The 24,558-nt window shown below is 45.1% G+C and overlaps 1 protein-coding gene and 1 long non-coding RNA gene across 2 annotated transcripts in view; both read right to left on the reverse strand.

Annotated features, from left to right (window-relative positions):
• Window positions 1–24,558, reverse strand: part of LOC306809855 — a 639,653-nt gene that overhangs the window by 497,357 nt on the left and 117,738 nt on the right. Inside the window, exon 2 of the long non-coding RNA XR_013776315.1 lies at window positions 1,782–2,587. This is a non-coding gene — a long non-coding RNA (uncharacterized lncRNA). The remainder of the gene's footprint in view (window positions 1–1,781; window positions 2,588–24,558) is intronic.
• On the reverse strand, window positions 2,344–15,849 carry PARD6B (par-6 family cell polarity regulator beta). Its single transcript, XM_079321754.1, has 3 exons — window positions 15,618–15,849; window positions 10,922–11,144; window positions 2,344–3,954 (listed from the first exon to the last, which is right to left on the reverse strand). Exons 1-3 carry the CDS (start codon window positions 15,681–15,683, stop codon window positions 3,131–3,133), a joined length of 1,113 nt encoding a protein of 370 aa, XP_079177880.1. The 5' UTR covers window positions 15,684–15,849; the 3' UTR covers window positions 2,344–3,130.

A 24,558-nucleotide genomic window follows, 5' to 3' on the forward strand; every position in this document is an offset into this window, starting at 1 on the left:
TACACAACATGTAACACTAGTCAAAGGAATTCGAGTTTTTCCTTCCATTCTGAAATAATTTGGAATTATCTCATAAATTAATTTATAAAATCTGGATTGAAAATATAATTGACACACACAGGATACACAGATTACATCAGCAGCAGGGAATATTGTCACTCGTGTGCAGCATCCTCACCAGCACTTCTGGATTTGCTTCTCCTCTTTTTAGCTATAGATAAAATCTATATAAAACAGTCAAGCCTTTAAGTATGGTCTTCCAGGGAGAAAACAGTATAGATGTTAAAAATTTAGGAGGTAGTGAATGAAAGGCTAACAATATCAGCATATTTTAAAAAACCTTATACTGAACCCCAATATTATTTATATATAAAATTAAATTTAGCCACTCATAATCAACCATTAATCATCCCAAAGTAGCAATTTAAAAATCTTTTGTAATTAACAGTGTATGTATTAGTAAGATATGGAAGAACTTTAGAAACTTTATGGTAACTGCAGAATTAAGCAATTACATGCTGTGCAGTCTGTCACTGTAACTGTAAATACACATTTTTTCGATTTATTCTTTAAAGTTTTTATCATGTCCCAAATGCTTCGTTTTACTACATGTCACCCAATTTCTGTGACATGATCTATGTCCAAAAGACCATGATGTCAGGTTCAGATCCCTCAGTTTGCAGGACAGGTCCCAGAGATGAAGTCTGATGCAGTTTGGAGTAGGAGGCAGCTCAGTTTCTCCAATCCTTAACAGTGGCATGAACAGAGCTCCAAGTGCCCAGGCTGGCAGCTCAGCTCAGCTCAGCAGCCACCCCACCCTCCCACATGGACACAGCTGCAACATCCTGCACCTCAGCAGCCCCTTCTCTGGACCTCTGCACCTCTCTTCTCTTCCCATCCAAGTGCCTTTATTCCTTTGATTATTCACAATACATTCAAGTAAACCAAAGGCACAGAAGTGCAAACTAGCAGAATAATGATTCTCACCCTCCACTGGTGATTTCATACAGGAAGGAAAGTCTTTTGACAAAGGAAAATAAAAAAAAAAGATATTTTCAAAGTAAACAATCTTCCATAAAGAAAGGAAGTGTAGAGCAGCTCTGAGAGAAAACATGTACAGGTAAAGTCTCCATGGTGCAGAATGAACATTTCTTTTGCTCATTTTGCACTGAGTGGATGTAGTTACTTCATTTTGAATAATTATTAGCAAAACAAGTGAAACACTTGAAAGATGTTGCTCTTGTAAAAGATTCCAGGGCTCTCCACACACACACACACAAAGAAACCATAAATAAGTGTGAGAAAAGAGCCCCTCACCTGCATTTGCAGAGTACCACTGCCTGCTGTGCCTATCCTCCATTAACCCTAAAGGGGATGAGTGCCTCTCTTGGCATCCTGCACTCCAGGGGCATTGGAGGCTTGAGGAAACTACTGCTCATCAGACACTAATTCAAATGTGCACTTTGTAACATCAAACAGCAGGGATTTGTTTCTGCAGCAGTGTTTGCATCATCACAAAAACCTGAAACAAACACAGGTTTAGCCTCTGATAGTCTGTGAGGACTTTTACAGATGCCCTAACATTAAACTTACAGTTGGTCTCTTGTTAGTAAAGTTACCAGAGGTAGATTTTCCTCAAATAGACTGAGGGGAAAAAAAGAAAGGGGTCAGTCTCCCTTCCCACTCATCACAGCTTCCCAGAGGGTGGAACACTCCCAAACACCTGGCTCTGCTCAGGGACACAGCTGGCAGCACCCCAGTGCTCTGACAGAGGCCACAACCCCTGGGGAATCCTTCTCCCCAGTCCTGCCAGTCCCAGCTCATCCTCCTGCCACAACTTCTGCTCCCAGAGGAGGGTCAGGTTGGGAACCAAGGGCCAAAGGGGTAAAGGAAGAGATAGAAAAAGGGGAAGGATAAAAACAATGCTAGAAGCCTCCCCTGCAGCTGTCCCAGTGAGTGCAGTGGTTACACACACACACACCTTTGCTCTGGCAGCATCAGGACTTGTCAGCAGAGTTTTCCCACAGAACAACCCTGTAATAGCCACAGCACCCAGCCAGGGGCACACAGGCACCTGCATTTACAGAGCAGCTCCTAGGAATGAATCAGTCACTATCACATGGCTCAAACTAGGCCTGGCAAAGCCTCCTTCTGATTTAAAACTCTTTAATCCAGGGATTTAACTTAGACTGTTCTAACTCGTTCAGGTTTGAAGGAAGTCATATAAAAGTTTATATAATCCAGACTCATTCCAACAAACCTTTGCTAGTAGAAATCTTTACAATTTCTACTACGACTACAATTGTAACAGAGATTACCTCATGCTATTTCCATAGCATTAAGTTTGCACTTGATTTGTTTGCAATTTACTGGGATTAGTAACTTAATCCAATGATATTCTTAAATATGGCAAGCTAGAATGAGAACAGGTCTTTGATGCATTAGTGTTAAAACTTTCACATTTGAATTTCAAAACCAGAGTCATTAAAAGCAGTAATGGTGCCTGACTAAGGAGGCTGTGGTTGCACATTCACTCAGGAAGAGCAGTGCCCTCAGTGCAGGTGCTGCCACAGGGCCCTGCTGTCCCCTGTCACCACCCCCAGCTCTTCCCAGCCCAGCCCTGCCTCCCTCCCAGTTTCCCCTTGCCCAGAGCCCACGCACAGCTCTGCCAGGGCAGCAGTGAGGGGGCTGGAGCAGCTCCATCACACGAGAGCAGCACTTCAGAGGAGCACAGGAAAAGCACAGTCCATGAGACAGGCAGCCCCACACGTGAGGAGGTTCACTTCCACAGAACCAGTAGGATACGGCATTAAAAAAATAATAAAAATCAAGTACCTTTAGAAGAAAGCTCACAGCCATCTCTTAGCTATCCTTCATTCTCAATTTAAATCTTCCTCATTCAATTTCAGCTATTTATCAATTATCATCCAGCTTTGTGAATTATTTACATTGAAGTGCAGAATTAATGAAGTTAGTCAACTTACGTGATTTTGAATTTCTTGTATTTACTTTTTTCCTTCCTTTTAATCTAACTGCAGTGCTTGGTAGATGGAGAGGTATAAAATGTGTTACATATTAAGCCAAATTCAAACATGTATGGCATCCTTATCTGAAGTACACCAATGTCATTTCATAGTGTTATTATAGTTCCATCTTCTTCTAAGGACTTTCGGCCCTGCTCTGCCACTTCACACTCCATGCTAATGCTGCCTGCTGAGCGACTCAAGTTCTCAGTGGAAGGAAGGAACCCATTTTGGGTGGACTCGTGGAGGAGTTCAATTTGCGACAAGGATTCTACGCTTTCGCTGGCGGGCGCAGCTTTTGGGATCTGCTGTGGCTCACCACTGTCTTCAATGACAATGTCCTCCTCGTCACTCTCCTCCTCTCCCTGCAGCTGGCCCAGGACGTTGGGGGTGCTGCTGGGCAGGCTGGACTCGGTGGACTGGCCGGAGCTGCCCGAAGTCCGACTGTTCCTCACCACGTTGTTCCTCTGGTTGGCGGGTCTGACGGTGACGATCAGGTTGCGGCTGTTGGCGATCATCATGTCCGTAACCTGATCCAGGCTCTTCCCCGACACCTCGATGCCGTTCACCTCCAGCACCTCGTCGTTGACAGCCAGCAGCCCCGTGCTCTGGGCCAGCCCCCCGGGCACCAGCCTGGAGATGAAGATGCCAGGCACCTTCTCCAGGCCGTGGGGGGTGACCCTGACGCTGGAGCCGTCGCGGATGTAGAAGCCCAGCGGTTTGTCGGTGCCGTACTTGTAGAGCCGCACGCGCCGGTGGCTCTCGGGCAGGATGTCCACGTCGATGATGGACGACACGGGCCTGAAGTCCTGGGGCATGCTGATGACAACGTGAGCCTTCTTCCTGTGGTTGTCTGGGCGCAGCACGTTGGACAGCACGTTCTTCTTCCTGCTCACGGTGTCCGTCCCGAAGGCACTGTAGTCTGCATCTTCTGCAAGACACAGCACAGGGTCAGAGCAGGCACGGGGCACGCCCTGCCATGGCAGCTCAGCTACAAACCTCCCACAGAAACACCCTCTCCACCTGTCAAACAAAGCTTTCACCTTAGGAGATTCAAACTACACTGCCACAGAAAAACCCTCTCTCCACTTGTGAAACAAAGCTTTCACCTTAGGAGATTCAAACTACACTGCCACAGAAAAACCCTCTCTCCACTTGTCAAACAAAGCTTTCACCTTAGGAGATTCAAACTACACTGCCACAGAAACACCTTCTCCACCTGTCAAACAAAGCTTTCACCTTAGGAGATTCAAACTACACTGCCACAGAAACACCCTCTCCACTTGTCAAACAAAGCTTTCACCTTAGGAGATTCAAACTACACTGCCACAGAAAAACCCTCTCCACTTGTGAAACAGAAGCTTTCACCTTAGGAGAGTCAAACTACACTGCCACAGAAACACCCTCTCCACTTGTCAAACAAAGCTTTCACCTTAGGAGAGTCAAACTACACTGCCACAGAAACACCCTCTCCACTTGTCAAACAAAGCTTTCACCTTAGGAGAGTCAAACTACACTGCCACAGAAACACCTTCTCCACTTGTCAAACAAAGCTTTCACCTTAGGAGAGTCAAACTACACTGCCACAGAAACACCCTCTCCACTCATCAAGCAAAAGCTTTCACCTTAGGAGATTCAAAGTTTGGAATACTTTTGGTTTTCTTCTACTGAAAGAAAAGAATGCAAAAAGCAAGTTAGCAGCAGCAGACACAGAGCTACAGCTGCCTGAGAAAGGGTAGAATGGAAAGAGTGAGTGCATTCCTAGAAACATTTTAATTTTATTCAGAGTAATTCCACTTGCTAGTTTTCTCTCCTCAGGTTTCAGATCATTGGAAAAGAAAGAATGAAAAAGGGAAAGCAGCCAGTGTGCCTATTATTGCCTAGTTACTGGGAGCCAGCCAAGTGACCTGGATTCAAACTCCAGAAAGCTTATTCCATTCTGCACTCTTCCCTGCCCCCACCCCATGTAGGTAAAATGGCTGTGGAGCAGAAACAAAGAGACCTTGCACACAAATACTTCAAGCAAAACTGTTCATGCAAGCAATGCTGTAACTGCCACAACCTGATGCAGGAATAGGCAAATGGCTTAGAGCTTAGAAAAACCCCAAAAGAAAACATATTAGTCCTACAGCTACTTGTAAGGGACAGGAAAACGTGTTCTGTGAAAGCAGTACTGATTTCTGAAATGCTTATTTACCAAAGGTTCCACTTTCCTCTTTAATATGCAATAACTCACCAAAAAGAATGAGCCCAAATACATTGAGATCTGCTCTTCCTCAGATTTACACTTGTGCCCACTGCACACATCTTTGTTGTGCAGGGAAAGCCCCAGTAATCACTCAGACCTGGGCTGCACTAAGCCCAGCACCCAGGGAAGTTGGGATCTCTTTGTTTTATCCCATCCAGAGGCCATTGGTACAGCCAAGGAAGTGGAAGAATGGCCACACATTTCAGTCTGAGCTCTGGGCTGGCTGGCAATGGTGGCATTTCAGGACAGCTGCCAGCTGCTGAGGAAATCAATGAGTGCACTTGTTCCTGAGGCTCAGATACAGACATGAATCCTCAGATGCTTTAAGCAAAATACAACAGAGAAAATATTCCTGGAGCAACAGGCAAGCACTACTGCAGTCTGCAACACCAACTCCTCCCTTGCCAGCCTCCAGGGCTGGGAAACAACAACAGCAGGAAGGCAGCCTTGGACCTGCTACTCCAAAAGATAAAGGACAAGAGGAAAAGAAGCAAATTTAAATTAGCCCACAAAAAAAAAAACCTCAAAGGGATTTATTGTCAGCTCCTGGCATGTGTGTACACAATAGTTCATCAACGTGTTTTAGAGAAATGTGTCCTGATGATGGCCTCATTTACATTTCTTTTTTATGTCCTTTGATTAAAAAAAATAATTACACCATAAAGAAGGCAAAGCTCTTGCTTAGCTGTTTGCTAAACACAGAGCATCTTCTGCACTGATGTTTACAGCTAAAGTTGTTCAACAATTTAATTCACACAATCAGGAGTTATTTCTGAAGATACCTGATTGGCACAGCCCTACTACAGCCTGATGTCACTTCTTGTAGCAATCTCAGTTACATCATAATTGAAGGTTTAATTAATGTAACATTAGGTCTTAACATCAAGCACAAAGGCTTTTAAAACAGCCTAAAAACTGATCTTCACATGTCCAACAGTGTTAGGTCACTGTGTTGAAGGTTGGTGCATTAAAAAACCAATTTAACCTCCCCAACCAAAGCATTTTAACAGGTGACCTGTGTCTGCAGTGAAACACCTACAAAAATGCAAACTCATTTTCTCTTGGAAGGCCCTTTGGGATGCCTAAGATCACCTGGTTAAACCCTGCACTCCACTGCTGACAAACATGCTGACTTTTCAGACAACATGGAGCAATTCTTTTCATGTTTGCTAAAAATTTATGATCAAAGAAAAAAGTGAGAGAAGTTTTGCCCTTATCTCTCCTGACAACCCATCCAACCAGTTTCCAGTTAGACATCTGGTGTTTCATTGAAAGGATTTTTGCAATTCAATGAGGTGCAATAACGTCTCTTTTTTTTATTTAGAACTACAATTGTTTACAAAACAACCTGGAAAGAACAAATGTGAAATCAGATCCTAGACAGGTCTGGCTTTAAGTACAAGGTAACACTTGCACTCATTCCTGCTCAGGTGACACAGGCTGCTGCCAGCCAGGCCCCTGCTCTGCTGCTGCAGGAAAGGACACCAGAGAACAGCACAAAGCTCTGCCAGGACTGATTTTCTCTCCCACATTGCAACATTAAAAGGAATTCAATTGGTGGGGTTTTCTCCCTAAATTCAAAGTGCACAATCCAGAGAATCAGCCAGACTCTGGTGTTTTACCCATTCTGTCAGATCAAACATGCAAAGCATCCAATGATCCCTCCAAGGTTTCTTCACCTTCATGGCAAATCACACACCCTGCAGGAAGTCTGGCACAAACTGGATATACAAACACGTATTTATTACATCCAAGTACATCTATCATTTCCTGTAAATGATCAAAGGCAGTTTGTGCTCTTTACTCAAGTTAGATTTAGAACTGTTCCCAACTTCCTTCACAGAAACCACCTCCCAGCCTGCCTTCCACAACTATCAGTTGCTAACTTCTGTTCAAATCAATTTTTCCAGTTAGCAGAGAAAAATGAAAATCAGCTCCAACAGGACTGGCTTTGAAAGAAATACTATGGAAATGTCTGTATGTGAAATAACAGATTAAAAAGGTTTTTTTTAAACAAAAACTAAGAGCAGAAAAACATTTATTGGAAAAGAGAGGAACTTTAGAAGTCTCTCTCAGAAGACAAATATACAATCAGAAATCTTAAATTGAGCAGGTGCTTTTCTTTTTAGTAACTTTCTTGAGTTACAGAACACATGGCTGAAATAAAACCATCCCAAAACTGCAAGCCAGATGTCAAAACATTTAAAAAACTCTGACACACCGGAGGGTAAGGTGTTTTTTTTTAATTATAACTGCTCTTAACAGTTTGATAATTCAGAACTAGCAGGAATCAGACAGACAGTTAAGGTTAGAGAATTTGTGAGGAAAAAACCAGTGAAAGGTTGATAAGCTCATCTCCCCCAATCTCCAGGGAGCAGCACACTCTGGGTAACCTCTGTTCCACTGCTGAACAAGATTCTAAAGCAATACTCTGCACTACAAAGGCATCTTTGTTCTGGCACCTCACTAATCAGTTTAAAACCCCGGTGAAAAATATTTTGGCCTGAAGCCAAAGGACAAGGTGTTAACTGCAGCCAGTGGGAAGGAGAACAGCACTCGCTGCAGGATTTCTGCCCCCAGCAGCTTCAAGCTCAAGGTGGCACCAATCTGTACAGAATTATTACATGAAATTGGAAACAAAAGCCCACAAATGTCAGATCTGGTTGCAATTTAACGGTATTGAAGACAGATTTAAAAAATATTTTCCTGAACCATTTGCAAATCAATGTAGAATTACCTCTTGAGAATTCGATTTCATAGCCCTCAAAGTTGTTAGTGTATTTTAACAGAGATGTAATTTAGCATTTTTTAAATACAACCCAACAAATCTCCTCTTATTTAATCACAGAATATAACAAAATATGGTTTTAGGAAAGCAACCTGTGCTTCTAGCTAGGGTAGTCCACAAAGAGCTGCTTTTAAAGCCAACTGCTCTTACTTCTCACCAAAGCAAAGGTTCTCAGTGACAAAATCTCTCAAGAGACACAAGTGGATTAATCAGAGAACCCACTTCTCACTAAATACAGCCACATCCCTGCAGAACTTGCAGCAGTTGGATACTGTAATTTAGATTCCTGCAAGGGACTGTTAGGGATATTAGAATGAAATGTATCTTCTGTTATCTCTCCTGTTCTCATATTTACAATGCAAAGTTGCCCACATCAAGCTGCCCTGCAGCCTGTGCAGATTGCTCCCCTCCATCTTCTCTTCAGAAAGGTTTTTCTCACAGACAGAGTGACTCCCATACATCTGGATTTAATCACAATACATCAGTTTAACCTTTAAATACCAGATGTCAACAGTACCTGTTAATCTGTTAAACTGCAGAATGAAATTCCAGCAAGGAATGTTTTCTGCAAGCTGACAGCCAATCCTGACTTGGGCAACATCAAGGCCCAGTTTACATTTAGCACTGGAGCAGTTTATAAAGTATTTTAAAGGAATTTGGTGAAATACAATTGGAGGAGTCTAAGGTGAATGATGTGATTTATTACAGAATCTCTGGGTTTTTTACTACATCAACCAATGTGACAGAGCTTTCAGAAATGAGGAACCAAACTCAAACAGGACAGAAAAGAATTCTTACCCTGGCATAACATTTCCCATATTCTGGAGTTCCATTATCACAACCACTGCTTATTAATAAAAGCAAAAGCACCTTGCAGCTCCCATTTCAACCCCTCAAGGTGTTCCTTGGATGCAGTACACTAAGAAGTTAACACTATTTACATTAGATTTCACTGCAGCCTGCTCATACCTCAGATTGGCTTTGCACAAATTGCATGTAACTTTCTAAATAGTTAAGACAGAATGATAAAAATTTCATATATTATAAGGCATCAAACACTTTCCCTCTTCCCCTCAGTGGCTTTTTGTCAAATATCTTCAATTCCCAACTACTGCTGCTGGAAATATAAAAGAAGTCAAAGTTCCATTACAAAACCCACCAAAACTTTTCAGCTGATTTAAAGGAATGCATGAAAGCCACAAGCTGCCTTGCAGGTGGAAAAGTAACTTGTGTCACTTATAGTTCCAAAGCAGCCCCATCAACAGCAGGTATTTGCTCAGACATTTCTTTTCATTCCAGAGGCAGGAAGGTTTCTGCAATCAATCCAGGAATTAAGCACACTTAAACAAATCACACTGCACAAAATATGAACCATCCCTAACTCCACCATTCTTGCCTTACAGGCAAATCATCACAAATAAAACAGAGAAGTTATTTCTGTATTTTCCATGAAACAAACATCTACTCTATACAGAAAGAAGGCAGTGAAGGCAAAGCCCCAATTTTATCAGATGAGATCAGTGTGATCATAACTAATTCCCAACAAAGTGCAGAGAGGACTGTGGTGCCAGCCTGGGCTCTTCATTGCCTCAAACTCCTTCTTGTGTCCCAGGGAAGGCACTGACACCTGGTACTTTCTACACAGCTTTTCCTGCTCATCCATTCTTGTACTGATAACTAAAATGGATTAATCTTCTACTTTTGTGCATTACATCAACTCCTGGCAGCAGAGGAGGAACAAATAATGCACCTGGATCAAACCAAGGGAAATGATGGTAGGAAAAGAAAGCCTTACAAATGTAACACTGGAACAGGCAACATCAGACCTGTCACACCAGGAACAATCTAAAAACATATGGTGTTAAAATATAAACTCAATAATCCCAGTCTGACAAAGTGGCTTATCCCTTCCTGTCATATGGCTACTGTAGGAGATTAGATGAAATCACAGGCCTTGTGTCCCTCCAGGTTCTGCTACAGCAAATGGTTCATGGCTGTGGCATTGCAGCACTGGGAACACAGGCATCACCACCAACAAAACAAATGTGTGCCAGCACTCAGCCCCTGCCAAGCAGCCACACTGCTTATGAACATGGGGCTTGTGTCAGCCTCTTGTGGAGCTGGCTCATTTTTGGAGTGGGAGTGGATAAAAGGCTCTGATGCCCAAGTATTTTCAAAGGAAAAGATGCCTGCCTAAGCAACAACCAGGAACAACACCACAAGAACAAATACAAACTTCTAATTGGATTTTTTTTCCCTTCATAAACAAAAGCAGACAATAGGAACACACAACCAGAGCAGACAAACTACTTTTAAAGGCAAACCAACAAAGCAAGCAGCCCTCACTCCTGAGGTTTGCTCACTGAAATAAGCTTTCAACTGAAAACTTCAGAATGTTTTATTATGAAAGTGTGATAAGAGTAGCATATTACAAAGTCAGTTCTGAATTTATACTTTAATATTGCATTTAATACTTCATGCAATAACATTTTTAATATTACTTTCCATCCTGTAATGGTTTCTCTTCTTGCCTGATCAAGATTAGAATTTTAAGTGAAAAATATGCAACACACACAGTAGAAAACCTTAGAGGTTAAAAATTTATTTTGATTTGCTTACATAAAACTAGGAAGAAGCATTTGCTAGAGATTTAACTTGACTTTAGCTCAACTAATTATCAGCAAAAAATCACAAAGTATAAATAGGTTGCCAGAGGAAGCCCTTGCAAGAGACAAGTTGTGAATACCTTTCATGCCCCCTAATTACTACAGAGTTTGACATAGTGAAATAGGATTGAAGGGTTTTTTCTTCCATACATCACACTGGACAAACAGATGGTTCACATTCTTCAAGTGCTCTTACCTTTTCTCTGAATGAAAATCCTGAGCAGAGGATTGGCTGTAGAAACTGCTTTGTGATAATTGTCATCATTATTGATGGGCAGCAGGTCCCCGTGGATGTCTGTGTATCCCACCAGCACATCAACATTGGGGATCTTGTGCACGTGCTGCAGTAACCCATAGAACTCCTCAAACTTGCCAGGCTTGGATCTCTCCAGAGAAAATCGTCGAAATTCTGCCCCAAACTACAACAGAACAAATCTTACATCATGAACATGGAAACCACAGAATTATTTTATTTTAAACCAGAAATGTTACGGAATTAAAAGCGCTTCAAAAATTACAACAAGCAATTTTGATGTGGTATAAAACAGTCAGTTAAAAGTTGGTTTTCTCCCCCCCCCAAGTTCTAACTAGTTTTGTACCTGGTAAAGGTGTACCTCTGAGCATGCCAAGGCTGTTTGATGGTTCCATTTCACAGGAGCTCAGCAGCACTAAGGTGACAAACCCAAACTGTGCAGGGACTCCTGCAGATTGTCCCAGGCTCATGAAACAACCCCACTGGGCAAGGGACAGATGGAGGCAGCACTGCTGAGGTGGCTCCAACAGCACAGTGATTAACATCCTCTGGTATGTGACCACCTGGAATTTGGTTCCAAGAACCAGCAGTGCCCTTGAGAACAGTGTGGAGAGTCTGTTGCACAACTGGGGCTCACCCAGGCAAGGCTGAGCCGCCCTCACACCCCTGTCTGGGCAGGATGTGGAAATGCCACTGGCATGGGAAGACCACAAAGAGCTGCTGCTGCTGCTTTTCAGTACAGCCCAGCTCTGGGGAGCTGCCCTCAGCCACTCTGCTCCTACCTAGAGAGAAATATAGAATATAGAAAAAAATATAGAAAAACAGCCACCACCTCCTAGATCACAACCTACACACCACCTCCTACATCACAACATTCGCCTGCATGAGCAAGGCTCAAATCTTGACTGCAACACTCTCTTAAATCAGGGCTCTATCCAGGGTATAGAATGTGGATTTTCTGAATCTGGCAAGGTTCAGAAAACACAAAAAAGTTAGTCACTGACACTTCTTTCAAGGGTAGGGTTTGCTTGTAGTCAACAAAACCATTCAACAAAAACTCACAAATCCACTCAAGCTCAGACTCCTAAATCATCTCCAAAGCAAACACTTATTAAAACATGTTGCTTCTTAAGGCAGTGGGGGCAGGCAGGAGACTCAACCCAGTGCCAAGAAAAGGATGAGCATTAGATGTAGACGAGACAAACTGTGATTTTTACCACACGTAGCTAGTAAAGTGTTGGTGTTCTGCCTAAAAAGGGCATGACCCAAAGCAAACAGAATACTGGATAAAAATTACTCCAAATCCTCCATAGCAGGCACATACACAACATACCAGAGATGTCAAAAGGAATTCAGAGATAGCAGCAGCCAGGTTACAAAAACCAGAACAGACTGCATATGAGTCAAAAGGATAATAAGCCAGTAATTAAAAAAACCTCAGTTGGCTGCTTTTTTTGTGCGTGTGAATTCTACTGCTGAACTACAGTGAAAATAAAGACTTTAAACAATTTCTTCAGCAAGTTTAGTTTTAAGCAGAGCAGAAGGACACGTGGAACAAAATGCTCTGAGTGCAAGCTGGAGCCTCAGTATCGAATATTTGGTGTGTGTTACACAGGAGGTGTGGAGGTGGCACCTTACCTCACACCTGATTGCAAACTTCTGCAGAATAAAAGCCTTGGAGCTCTCACACACAAAGGACTGAAAAGCAGGAGACAAGGACCCCGTTGTTAGCACATTAACAAAATGCTAACTTAAAACAAGCTACACCTTCAACACCCCACCTTCCTCCAAAGGCTCCAAAGAAAGGAACTATCTGGGAACATTCCTGCTCTAAAACACCTGCAATTACCCCGCTATTAACTAATAAGGCAGAAAGGATGATTCATAGCTGCTTACAAACAAAAGCCCAGCCCACAGGAGAACTCCCACACGTCAGAGGCAGCACAGCTCAATGATGACATCACAGCAGGACTTCATCCTGCCTCACATCCTTCCCCACCACGCACCGCAGCAATAGAAATTGTTTGGCTTTCAAGGATTACACAGTTTAAACATAATTCAGTAATAAAAGTTTTAAAAGCCAACAACCTCACCCTCAGGTTGGATGAATGTTGAATGTCACCACAACAAGCAAAGGGCCAGATTTTCAAACGTGTGATTTTTTCTTTTCCCCCTGTTATTTCATATATACTTGGTGCAAATACCAAGAGACTCAATAACCCACTCGCATTTCCTACCACAGTTTGCTCAGTACTATTAGAGAGCAGGTAAAAGACAATTCCAACTGTGCAATTCCATTATGTGAACCCCTGAAATGTCTGCAATTCCCTCCCGATGCTGCCCCCCATCCCATGGCAGAGCTGCACTCCACGTTCTAGAGGAGATGAGACACTGCAGGAGTAACTCAAGCAGAGAAGGCTCCTTGCCACCTGAGCTCTTCTGAGCCCGTGCTGCTCCCTGGAACTCCCCTGGGAGAGGCAGGGGAGCCATGGCAGCACACCAGGAAGGCACAGGGGATGCTCACTTAACACTCATTTATGGATCACATTTTGAAATCCTCTGAAACACAGCACAGAGCTGCTCCATGCAAGTCTGAGAGGACGTGAGCTGCACTGACCTTCTCTGGCTTACCAGTTACTAAGATTTTACTCAGAAAAAAAATTATTCCAAGTCAGGAGAAAGAGGGGAAATTTGAACATAGAGAGAACTAGAAGCTTATTCCATTATTAGAAACTCTAGTCTGGGGTATGGAGTTTTATTCCCCATGACAAGAAAATGGGCAGACTGGAATTCAAGTAGCATGGGGAATCACCAGGGCAAGCTCAGAGCAGTTACCCAAACTGAATAAACTAAACTAACAAAAGGATTGTGCTCATATAACTGCAACCACAGTTGGGCTGTGCTGGCCCAGCCTCGTCAGCTGAGGCACAATTATTGATCTGGAATATCTAAATAAAGAGCTGTACATCACTGAGCCTTCAAAGGCCAGGCCACTCCACAAGAATGGCTCCCTCCACGTCCCACACAGGCCTTTCTTCTTTCTCCTCAGAATTGCTCATTTTCATAGAAGGAAGGTGACTCCTCTGAGATATTAAATTGAGGTGCTATTAAATAATGCATTAGCAGCAAGTAGTTCTAGGAATGCCTTGAATCCTGCTCTGTAATATGCACTTGAGGGACAATCCTTATTCATTAGGATTGCTCTGTACAAACACCAGGAACACATCACATGGTTGACTCCCTAGAATATTTTAAATCAAGGAAAACACACAGTGGGGAAACAGTGAATCTAGAGTTTTTGGCTGCAGAAACAAGTGATTTGGGTTTGTAAGCACATCATACTGATAATTTTCAGCCTTATAAGAGCATAAATAAGACTTCACCATCACAGTACTAACTGGTAAGTGAAACAACAGCTACCCAGATATCCAAAAACCAGATATTCCTGTGCTTGCTGGTTTAGGCCACATGAAAAATGAACACTTTAAAGAAATCATCCTCACTCAAGCTGTAGAGACCAACCACACACTCCCCAGAAGTTCCAGCACTGTGATGTGTTATTCCTGAACACCCAGAACTCAGGTCCTGAGTGCTCCCCCTCACCAGCAGCAAAGGAGGGGACAGAACACAGGCTGCTCCCCACTTCAAAAACCAACCCAAGAGATCCTCGTGTCCACCAATGGAAAACACATTCCCATGTGGATTCATTACAATCTGCCTAGGAGATGAAAAAGGGTATTTAACACCGAGACTCCATGCTGTACATCCAGCAGTTTTACAACTGGAAATTATTACAAATATAAAGCAGAACAAAAAAAAAATCTAATTTCTCTCAGAATATCAAAGCTTTGTCAGAAAAATTTTGCCATACAAGCAAATAAAAAATAAAAATAGGAACATGGATGCACGCACGGGAGAATTTAGAGAGCTGGGCAAAGGCGTGAGCACCTGACACGGGTGATCTCGGCAGGAACACGCAGGTTCACACTCCTGAAACACCGCCAGGGTAAAAGTCTCTCGGGGCTCTAAAGAAGGCAAACTCCACCGCCGGATAAAACAGCCAGGCTCACCTCTAGTGTAAGCCTAGGCTCTACCCCACACAAAGCTACAGAAAGACATCATCATGAAGGGAAAAAATGGTAACTACAGAAACAGTTACTAACAAACGCACACACTGCAATTCGGACAAAGAGCGGGTTTTGATGCTTGTGGATTATCACAGAACTGTCAGGGCTGGAAGGGACCTCTGCAGATCACGTATTCCACTCCCCAAGTATGTCCCCAAACACCTCCTTTGGCCCAGTAATCTCACGCCATCCCCAAAACACGAATGTCTCTCTATGTCTTTTAGTATGTCCAGAAACTTACGGGCCGACTCCACTTACCTGTTTTGTTTTTTAAACCGTTTAGTTCTGTCCCCGCACCCAGCAGACCCCGCCGGCCGGGCAGGTGCCGCGGGCCCGCCCGAGCCCGGGCCCTGCGGAGCGCTCAGGCCGGCGGGGCCGTGCCGGGCCCCTCGGGCAGGTGAGTCAGCAGCTGTCCCTGTCCCTGTCCCCGCAGCGACACCGCCCCACGGCTCCGCAGGGCCGGCCCGATCCTTCCCCCCGCGCCCGCGGCCTCAGGCGGCGGCAGCTCCCACCTTGCTCTTCACCTCCATGGTGCCCAGGCCGCGGCTGCCCGCGGCCCCGCGCTGAGCCCGGTTCATGCCGGGCTGCGTCCGCTGCTCTCGCTGCTCAGTCGGCCGGAGCGCTGCGGGACGGGCAGCGGCGCGGCCCAGCCAAGAGCCCCCGGGAGCCGCGGCCGCTCCGCCGCCTCCGCCCTCAGCGCGGCCGGGCCGGGGCGGGGCCGCGCGCCTCCGGCACCTGCCGGGCACGGGGCGGGGCCGCGCCTGCGCCGCCTCCGCGGGGCCGCGCACGGGCGGGGCCGCGCACCTGCGGCCGCGCCGCAAGATGGAGGCGGCGCTGCGGGAGCGCTGCGGGAGCTTGCGGGGCTCCGGGCTCCTGTATCCCCGCAGGTGCGGGCTGTGCCTCGCCGCCGTTGTCCCGCAGTGCTCGGGGCTGGAGCGCGGATCGGCTCCCGCTGCCTCCTGAGGCGCCTCTCCGGGGAGCAGCCATCCCTCAGGAGCCTCCATCCCTCAGGAGCCTCCATGCTGCACTGCATTCCTGCACAGCCCTCAGGAGCCAGCCCTGACCGTAACCCTAACCTTTCCTCAGCCCTCAGGAGTCTCCATGCTGCACTCCATTCCTGCACAGCCGTGAGGAGCCAGCCCTGACCCCAGCCCTGTCCCTGACTCTAATCCTCACCCTCCCACAGCCCTCAGGAGCCTCCATGCTGAACTCCATTCCTGCACGGCCCTGAGGAATGAACCCTGACCGTAACCCTAACCTTTCCTCAGCCCTCAGGAGTCTCCATGCTGCACTCCATTCCTGCACAGCCGTGAGGAGCCATCCCTGACCCCAGCCCTTCCTCAGCCCGGTGGAGCCGCCGTCCCGCACCCCTCACACGGCTCAGACCCCTCGGACACCGAGTTTGGGATGCCCTGAAGTGTCCCCAGAGGAAGATTCACTTCCAGCCCCAGTGACTCGCTGGTTCAGGGTCCCACGGATGTAACGCACAAACCTCACCTGTGTTAGTTGGTGTTTGCACATTACATAAACAAACCTTGGTCAGGCCAGAAGTTTGGAGTCTCCCTCTCAGGAGTCCTCTGTGTCCATCCTGAGCATAAAGGTGTTCATGGAGCTTGTTTTCATTTTAGTCAGAAATAAGATTGCAGGGTCTGGTGATGTCAGAGCTTCCCTATTGTATTAATTCTCAGATAAATTGTTTTTATTTAAAGGCCAGTTAAGCTTCCCTGACAAAAGTACAAAATCCACGAGTGAAGAGACTGTAAACTGTCTGGGAAAAAAAAAATTGACTTCTCACGTGTGTATGGGCAAGAACACGTACATTGATCTCATTATGTCAACAGACCTTTGAATTACAAATCTCTCTATAATCTATAAACCTGGAGAACCCGGTGCGAAGTTTCCTCATTTAGGTCTTGTGTGGATGGCTCAAACAATGCCCTGCAATTGAGGAAAAGCCATGGGTGTCTAGCCAGTTCTCAAGTCTCAGCTGGTAATCAGTAATTAAATAAAAAGCATCCAGTGCTGAATCACTTCTAAGTCGGTGCTGATTTTTTGTGCAGTTGATCTTCCTCCCATCACGCCAAAGGCAAAGGAATTGCAGCTCTCACTCGAGCCAAGACAAGCTGTAATTAGCACAGAGGATATTGTTAATAGTTAAGTATAGTTTGCTGCCAGACGGTGTCTAGGCTGATTCAAGTCTCCTCCTTTACTCTGCATGTTTTTGGTTTTACACTGCAGAAGGATAAGTGGAGAATTCAGCCTGTAAATTCAGATAGAATCTGTGATCCTGGTGCACTAGAATAGATCACAGCTATGGGAGCAAGACCAGGATAAAACCTCTTATTCTGCCACTTTGTAATTATAACATTGAAGAGAGTTTGGGCTCTGCTTTCCATATCTGTCTTCTACAGCTCTGTGTAATGAGCTGAGTGCAAGAGAACAGTGATTTCTCTGGGGCTTTAAAGCTGTTGGGTTGGCTCTTTTCTCCTGGAGAGAGGGAGGAAAAACCTCCTGAAGCTGATCTCTGCTTGGAGCCCTTGTGCAGTTCATTTTATTGCTATAGATTTATGAGGTATCGCCTCAGATAATTTGTTTTCTATTGTGCATTCCTAGCATGGCTGGAGTGCCAGGCAGTGGGTGTGGGAGCGAGCCTGAGGAGTCAGAGCAAATTCATCTCAAGTCACTGGAACCAACCTAATAAAATGTATTAATCACTGGCTGGCTTTCATCACAAGGAGCTGACGTATGAGGAAGGAATGTGATAAACAATTTGATCTCAGATAAAGGTGGGCAGTGAGGCAGGCTCTGTAGGGGAAGCTTACTGAGCTATTTTAGTCACAAGTTCTGTACAACCTGTGATTCAGACCTGATCGAGCTATTCGTGGCACGTTCAGTTTCTGTGAAGTTGAAAGACAGGTTGGGTTTCCTGATCTCTGAGCTGCTGGGGAAGTTTATTTCAGAGGCTTTTTTTGGTTTTTTTTTTCCTTTATTTGTTTTGGTGTAGAAATTCCATCACTTAGGTCCACCATGCAGTGTAGTGAAATTTTGTGATGTTGCTTTCCTGTCCCAGATTTCCCACGTTTGAAGAATGATATTCCATACAGCCCTCCTGGGAGTTCACAGAGTACCTCCAAGGATAAAGCACAGAAAAATTCTGTCAGCATAAGCTGACTGTTATTGATATGACCTAATCTTTTATTGCACAGTTCAGGGCTTATGCTGATTTCATATTTAACATAAAGTAGTCTTTATTTACACTGTCAGTGCCAGCTCAAAGGAGTGATTGTTACATGCACTAGATTGTAATCTGGTTTTGTCCTGGAGATGATGAGAGACTGGAGAGTTATTTTTGATGGGTGGAGAAAACTAAAAGGGAAAAAGAGAAGCTTTATTTTCAAAATGATAATAAGAAAGTCTTGCTTTCTTTAAAAAATAAATTCTGTACTTACAGGCTTTATTTTTGATACCTTCTGCAATTTTGATGCATTAATTGTGTCCCAGTTACATTTCCCTACAGAGGTGTTTTCACCAGCAGTGCATGCACTTGGATACTCCATTTTCAGAATATTAGGGAGCAGTGTGAGCTACAATTGCTTTTGCCTCCCCTTGGTAAGTGAGTGCTGCAGACAAACCAGGATGCCAGGATGCTCATGGAGGCATCTGAGGTGACAAGGGCAGAGATTTGGAGAGCACTGCTCACAGGAAATGCATTCCCTGCCCTTCTGCTGATCTGGGGCAGAGTGTGTGAGTTCACAAATGCTGCACCAGAGAGGAAGCATCTGACAAGGGGAGCTTGAATTTAATCTCCATGGAACAGCCTCCATCCCAACAGCTCTGCACAAACACAGAGCAAAGCTCAACCCCAGTGCAGGGAAACTCAGCTGCTTTATTAATAACAGGAGTATTCAAACAGCACTCCTGTAATAAAAATGTTATTTCTTACCCTGAAATTGTGACAGTTACAAGATTTTAATTTTAGTTTTGTTTTTTTTTTTTTTTAAATTTTAAAATTTTTTAAAATTTTATTTTATTGAGGTGGAAACCAGTACTTGGGTTAGTAATGAGTTTTTGTGTTCTGTTTCTGCCTTTGCTTTCCTTTCTGCTGTCAGCAAACCTAGCAGCATTTTTTTCTTCCCCACTCCTCCTCCAGGAACCTTTAGTTGTTACCTTGACGCAATATTTACTTACCTGCCTGTGACAAAATGAATTGATTGTTTTTAAAGTTTATACATGAGATCTTTCCCAATAAAATATTTATAGTTTCCTGGGGTTGGGTTTTTTCTTTCATTTTGTACTTCTATTTTGTCTGATTTTGTGAGAAAGGTTTCCTTCATACTGTGCTGCCTGTCAAAGAAACATTTGTTTCAGGTGTGTTATAAATCCAGTTATAAACTCGATCCAGTGATAAACTCATGAAGTTTTCTGAAAATACTTTCCTAGCAAGTCAAAAGCTGGTAGTGATACATTAACCTCTCTGAAGTTTCTAACTAAAATAATGAAAAGCTTTTAAAGCTTTTTCTTCCCCTTCTTCTAGTAATCCATTTGTGTCCAATGACTCTGAATTACTCTGAATCACTTCGAAATTCCCCCTGTTTAAACAGGGCAGTTCTGACACCTCACACTGGCTCTGGTGTGTGGGTTTAATGATTTACCTCTCCTGCCCAAGGTGCTCAGAGGAAACCTGGCCAGGTCAATAGGTAACACTTCAGGGCTTCTTTACACCAAGGAATTCCTGAACATTTCTGGTTTGGTTTTCCACTACTCACTGAGTATTCCTGGTCCAGAATTTTTTGGGGAAAAAAAAAAAAGGGCAAATCAAAAGAATAATTGTTGCAAAATTTACTCTAAACACTGTTTGGTGCAGATTGGGGTTTTACTTTTGTCATATTCTTAGATAAAAAGCTCTGCCTAATAAACCTTTTAGAATAAAAGCTTTGCTGTTGAGCTTACCTGGAAAACATGTTATGAGTATTTGTGAAGAAAGTCACTCTGCTAGTGACTGTCACCTCATAAATGTGACATCTGAGACTTTTAATTGCCAGCACTTGTGCCTTTTGCCACAAATTAACATTTGTACACGAGCAGTGCTTGCTAGACCTCAAGGTCAGAGTGGAGCAGCCTGTGTGGAGTCCCCAGTTGAATTTTTTATAAACACCAGCTCCCGTTCCACAATGCCTGTCCCCCAGCTGGTGTGACCTGTGCTGTGCCCTGTCCCCTGTCCCCCAGGTGCTGGCTGAACTCGGGGTTATTCAGCCTCCCTTTGTGAGTTTGGGTTGTGCTCTCCTGCCCAAATCCCTCCTGCCACACATTTTTGCAGGTGCAGTTCCAGAAGCACCATCAAGACTTTTTCCTGAGCTCCCAAGATTTTTATGTGCCTTCTTTCAGAGCTGCTGTAGTGAGTTTGTGCCCTGCGTTTCTGGGGCACAAACGTGTGAAGAGGGGAGCTCGTGGCAGGGACCGAGACAATTAATTCAATTCGCAAATGGTTCCTGCATCCGGTTGTAAAAATGACGACAGCTTTTGTAAAATAATGAACTATTGCTAGTTGAGATTGAATTATTATTGGGTGCCGCGCAGGAGTGCCACACAGCCTGAGAGCAGGGGCTGTGCTTGTGAGGCACAGAGGGGGATGGCACACCTGGTTCGAATTTTGAAGGGAATCCCTGGGTTTGGCCGTTCTTGGCTCGCCGCTGTCGCCGCTGTCGCGACTGTCGCCGCTTTGTCGCGGGTGCAGCGGGAGCCGCCGCCGCCAGAGGGCGCTGAGCCCGCGCCGTGCGGTCACCCGGGGCTGCAGTGACCGGAGCGACGTCCGCTAATCACCCCATTAATTACCCCATTAATTACCCCACTAATGACACCACTGATGACACCATTAATGACACCATTAATTCCATTAGTTACAGCGCCTTGGCCGCAGCAGGCTGCCCGCAACAGTAACTGCTCCCACACCTTACCTGTGTTTGTAATGGCTGTACCACATCACTCCTACTGAGCTTTAAAATGTCATTCATCACATCACAGAGGGCTCGGTTTGGAAGGGACCTTAAAGGTCATCCCATTCCGTCCCCTGCCACGGACAATTTCCACTGTCTCAGATTGCTCCAAGCCCCAACCAAGCTGGCCTTGGGCATTTCCAGGGATGCAGCACTTCCAGGGATGGGACAACATTCCCAGGGATGCTGCACACTCATTCGATTTCTTTGATTTGTCACAGACTTCTTGTTGCAATCGTAAGATGAAGTTACCGAGATTTTAGGAAAATGTAAAACCATTATAAGGAACAATTTGGGGAAATATGAAACTTTTATTGTAATTAGATAACCAGGTTAAATTAGGCTTTTTGGTCTCAGTGTTTTTTGTGTCCATCCACACAAGCCAGCCCCCTGTGAGGTTCCAGGGTGTTAACAGACAGGTATGTTCACATTAATGCAATAGAAGTGCCCCTGTTTATTAACCAGATAGTGCTGGTGCAGTGGTCATAAGTAAAACTACAGAAGTACAAGCCAAGGAGTCTTGAAAAGTAATTCAATTTTTCCATGCATGTCACATTTGGAAAGACTGAATCCTGTGAGTTCAGCCACTGTCCCAGTTGTGTTGAGGTTTTAGAAGACACTCTGCTTCTGTTGGCAGGTCTCTCAGTTTCCCTCCTGAGTTATAATACCAGGGGCTAAAAACTCCAGCACAGATAGATGCACAAAGGGGGAAAAACAATCATGTTCTGTGTATTTAGAGTTTAATCTCACTCTAGCCCCCCCTCAGAGGCTCAGAGAAGTGCTCTGTGCAGGGAAGGTTTGCTGGAACCTGCTCTGCAGTTTGTTGTGTTACAGCAATGAGAGTTCCTGGTCCATATATCGACAGACTGAGAGATAATCCACTTCTATGCACATTACTCCACATTATGGAGATGTGAGTAGCATCCTGAAATTAAAAAAATACAAACTAGAGAAGGGTGGGGTGGAGCCACAGGCAAATGTTGGCATACATATTGCTTGCATTAAGAGCAGCAAGAATGATTGTGTCTCCAAGGCAGCCTGGTGCAAAGGATCCCAGTAACAGGCCCAGCTACTGAGTTATTAGCTCTTGCTTTTATAAACAGAGTTCTGGTTTACAGCAGCCTTTCTAAAAGTCAGTTTAGTCTGGATCTTCCTGAGAAGGGTGGGCTGGTCTGCAGCGTTGGCTGCCTGTAATCCGGTCCATTTAGAAAACAAACAAAACCTACTTTATCCAGGACTTGAACAATAAAGTTATGATTAATCTGATTATGCCAGAACACTGCTGATGCCGAAACACTAAATGTGTAATGTTGTTGCAAGCACGGTGAATGCTTTGTTGCAAAATGATCTTTGTGTATCATTGGCTTACCCTGATGGATGTTGAGTGGCTGAATTTGGGAAGGGCTTTTGTAAAGTGCTCTGAGATCTTGAAGGAAACGTACTGGCATTTTTTTGTGTCCCTTAAAGTCTGAGGCCCATCAGAGTGTGTTTTATTTCCTCACTGTAAATATTATCGTGGTGCCAGCACTGCAGTATTTACTGCTTTTCATATGCGTGAGAACACTCAACATATGTATTTCTAAAGGAAATTCCAGAAGAATGTGAAACTAGCTTGTAGCAATAATTTGTAGGTTTGTGTCCATTGTTTTCAGGAATATGTAAATTGTTACATTATAGAACTCACTTTGAACCCAGTTTCATAATTAGCTGCACTAAACATCAGTATTCAATTTGGGAAATCTGTAGCCAAGTGTTTTATTAGAATTTCGTGGAAAAGGAGAATGTGAACAAAACCATAGAGCAAATGATCTGAAATGCAGTTAAAAATAATGAAAACCAAGCACCAGCCACATAAACACACCAGATGAAGACACAGCAAATGAAGATCATAAAAAAGAAACTGGAATAAAAACACACAAAGCCATTCCTCAGCTGAAGTAAATGGGGACATGTGCACCAGGAGTGAGGGAACCTTGGTCATTGGTGTTTGCTGAGGGGCTGCTCTGTGAATTCTGTTAAAAGGCCCCTGGTTAGGAGGAAATGGCATTAACAGTAATGGCTTTTTGGGCAACTGGCTGCACAGGGCTCCTGCAGAGATTCGGTGCTGTGACAAATGCCCTCCTACAAATCCAGCTGATTTCAGCTTGTCCCAGTGTGCCCCGCCCTGCTGTGGGACCTGCTGCGGTGGCAGCTGTGTCCCAGCCCTGTGCTGAGCTGCAGGAGCTGCTCTGGCATCGTCCTGTGCCTGAGGCTGGGGCACACAGCCACTGCTGCCAGCCTGGAAAACCACAGAGCAGCAGGACAGCTGCAGCTGCATTTGCTGAGGGGACTCTTCCTGCCAAATACCCCCAAAACACCAGGAAAACCAAGTCAAGAGTTGGTGGAGTTAGGATGGTTGGAATGTCATGTACTCGCCTGTACAAATCCATGGATTTGCATCTCCTTGCTTTGTTTGCCAGGTACCCAGCTGTGACATCCATGGTGTGCCATCGTTGCCATTTGCAGTGCTCCCAGCCATTTTGAGGACCTGCTGTGAACCCCACCTTTCCTTGCATCTCAGCACCATTCTTTCTAACACAAATAAAACCCACAGTGCTCGAATTGTTGGAGCAGGCAACTCCATCTGCCCATCTGGTTTTGTGTCTTACTGCTCTCACTTTCATGTGTGTCACTTCCCTCAAGCTGTGCCAGAGATCTTCCTCTGCCTCCTTCAAAGCTTTCCTTCAAACATGTGCACAGCAAAATACCAACCCTGGCCATCTTCATAAAGAACTGTGAAAGGAAACAGTCAGCCTGCCTGAGAGGTTCTTGCAGGGGATCTCTGGAGAGCTTCCCTGTGTGTCTCAGCTCCTGCAGTGGGGTGGGTTGGAGGATGTGTGTGCTGGATGCTGCAGAGCCTGGTCCAAAGGCAAGCAAGCACCATGGCTAATCAGGGTCTGGTACGGGCATGGCCGGATTGCAAGCAGTCAGCTCATCCCCCTGGGAGTGTCCGTGCTGTCCTCTGTCAGCACGGGGAAGTGCTGCAGAAAACCAGGGCAGATGGCAGGTGGATGAGCCAGAGCAGGAGCCAAGGTGCTGTGCCCAGGCAGGGACATGTTTGTGCGGGGTGTTTGCAGAAGGCCCGGGCAGGCATTGTTCAGGAGAGAGGTGTGGGTGTGGGTGGGCACGGGCTGGGACAGGAGCAGGGACATCCCAGCCTGCTTTCCCATGGCAGCTTCACCTTCCTGCCGGGATTACCTGACAGGTGACTCGGAGCTGGCTGAAGGGAGCTCGTCCCACGGAGCTGTACCTGCCCCGGGAGCGAGGAGGTGAGTGGAGGGTGCAGCAGGAAGGACTCGAGCAGGATTTGGTCAACAGAGCATCAAAGAGGGCAAATTACATCTCAGTGCCAAAACCTATGGAAGGGCGGGATGGGGAAAGGCAGGAGGCGATGAGTGGAAGATGATGATGGTGATGGAGG

Source organism: Erithacus rubecula (assembly GCF_903797595.1).
Source record: "Erithacus rubecula genome assembly, chromosome: 18".
Classification (NCBI taxonomy): domain Eukaryota; kingdom Metazoa; phylum Chordata; class Aves; order Passeriformes; family Muscicapidae; genus Erithacus; species Erithacus rubecula.

Excerpts from the sequence above, each read along its gene's own strand:
- PARD6B (XM_079321754.1), bottom strand. The coding sequence starts at position 15,683 with ATGAACCGGGCTCAGCGCGGGGCCGCGGGCAGCCGCGGCCTGGGCACC. Across the intron at positions 11,145-15,617 it reads CCATGGAGGTGAAGAGCAAG|TTTGGGGCAGAATTTCGACG; the intron begins GTGGGAGCTGCC and ends GTTCTGTTGTAG. Across the intron at positions 3,955-10,921 it reads GATTTTCATTCAGAGAAAAG|AAGATGCAGACTACAGTGCC; the intron begins GTAAGAGCACTT and ends TGTGTCTTGCAG.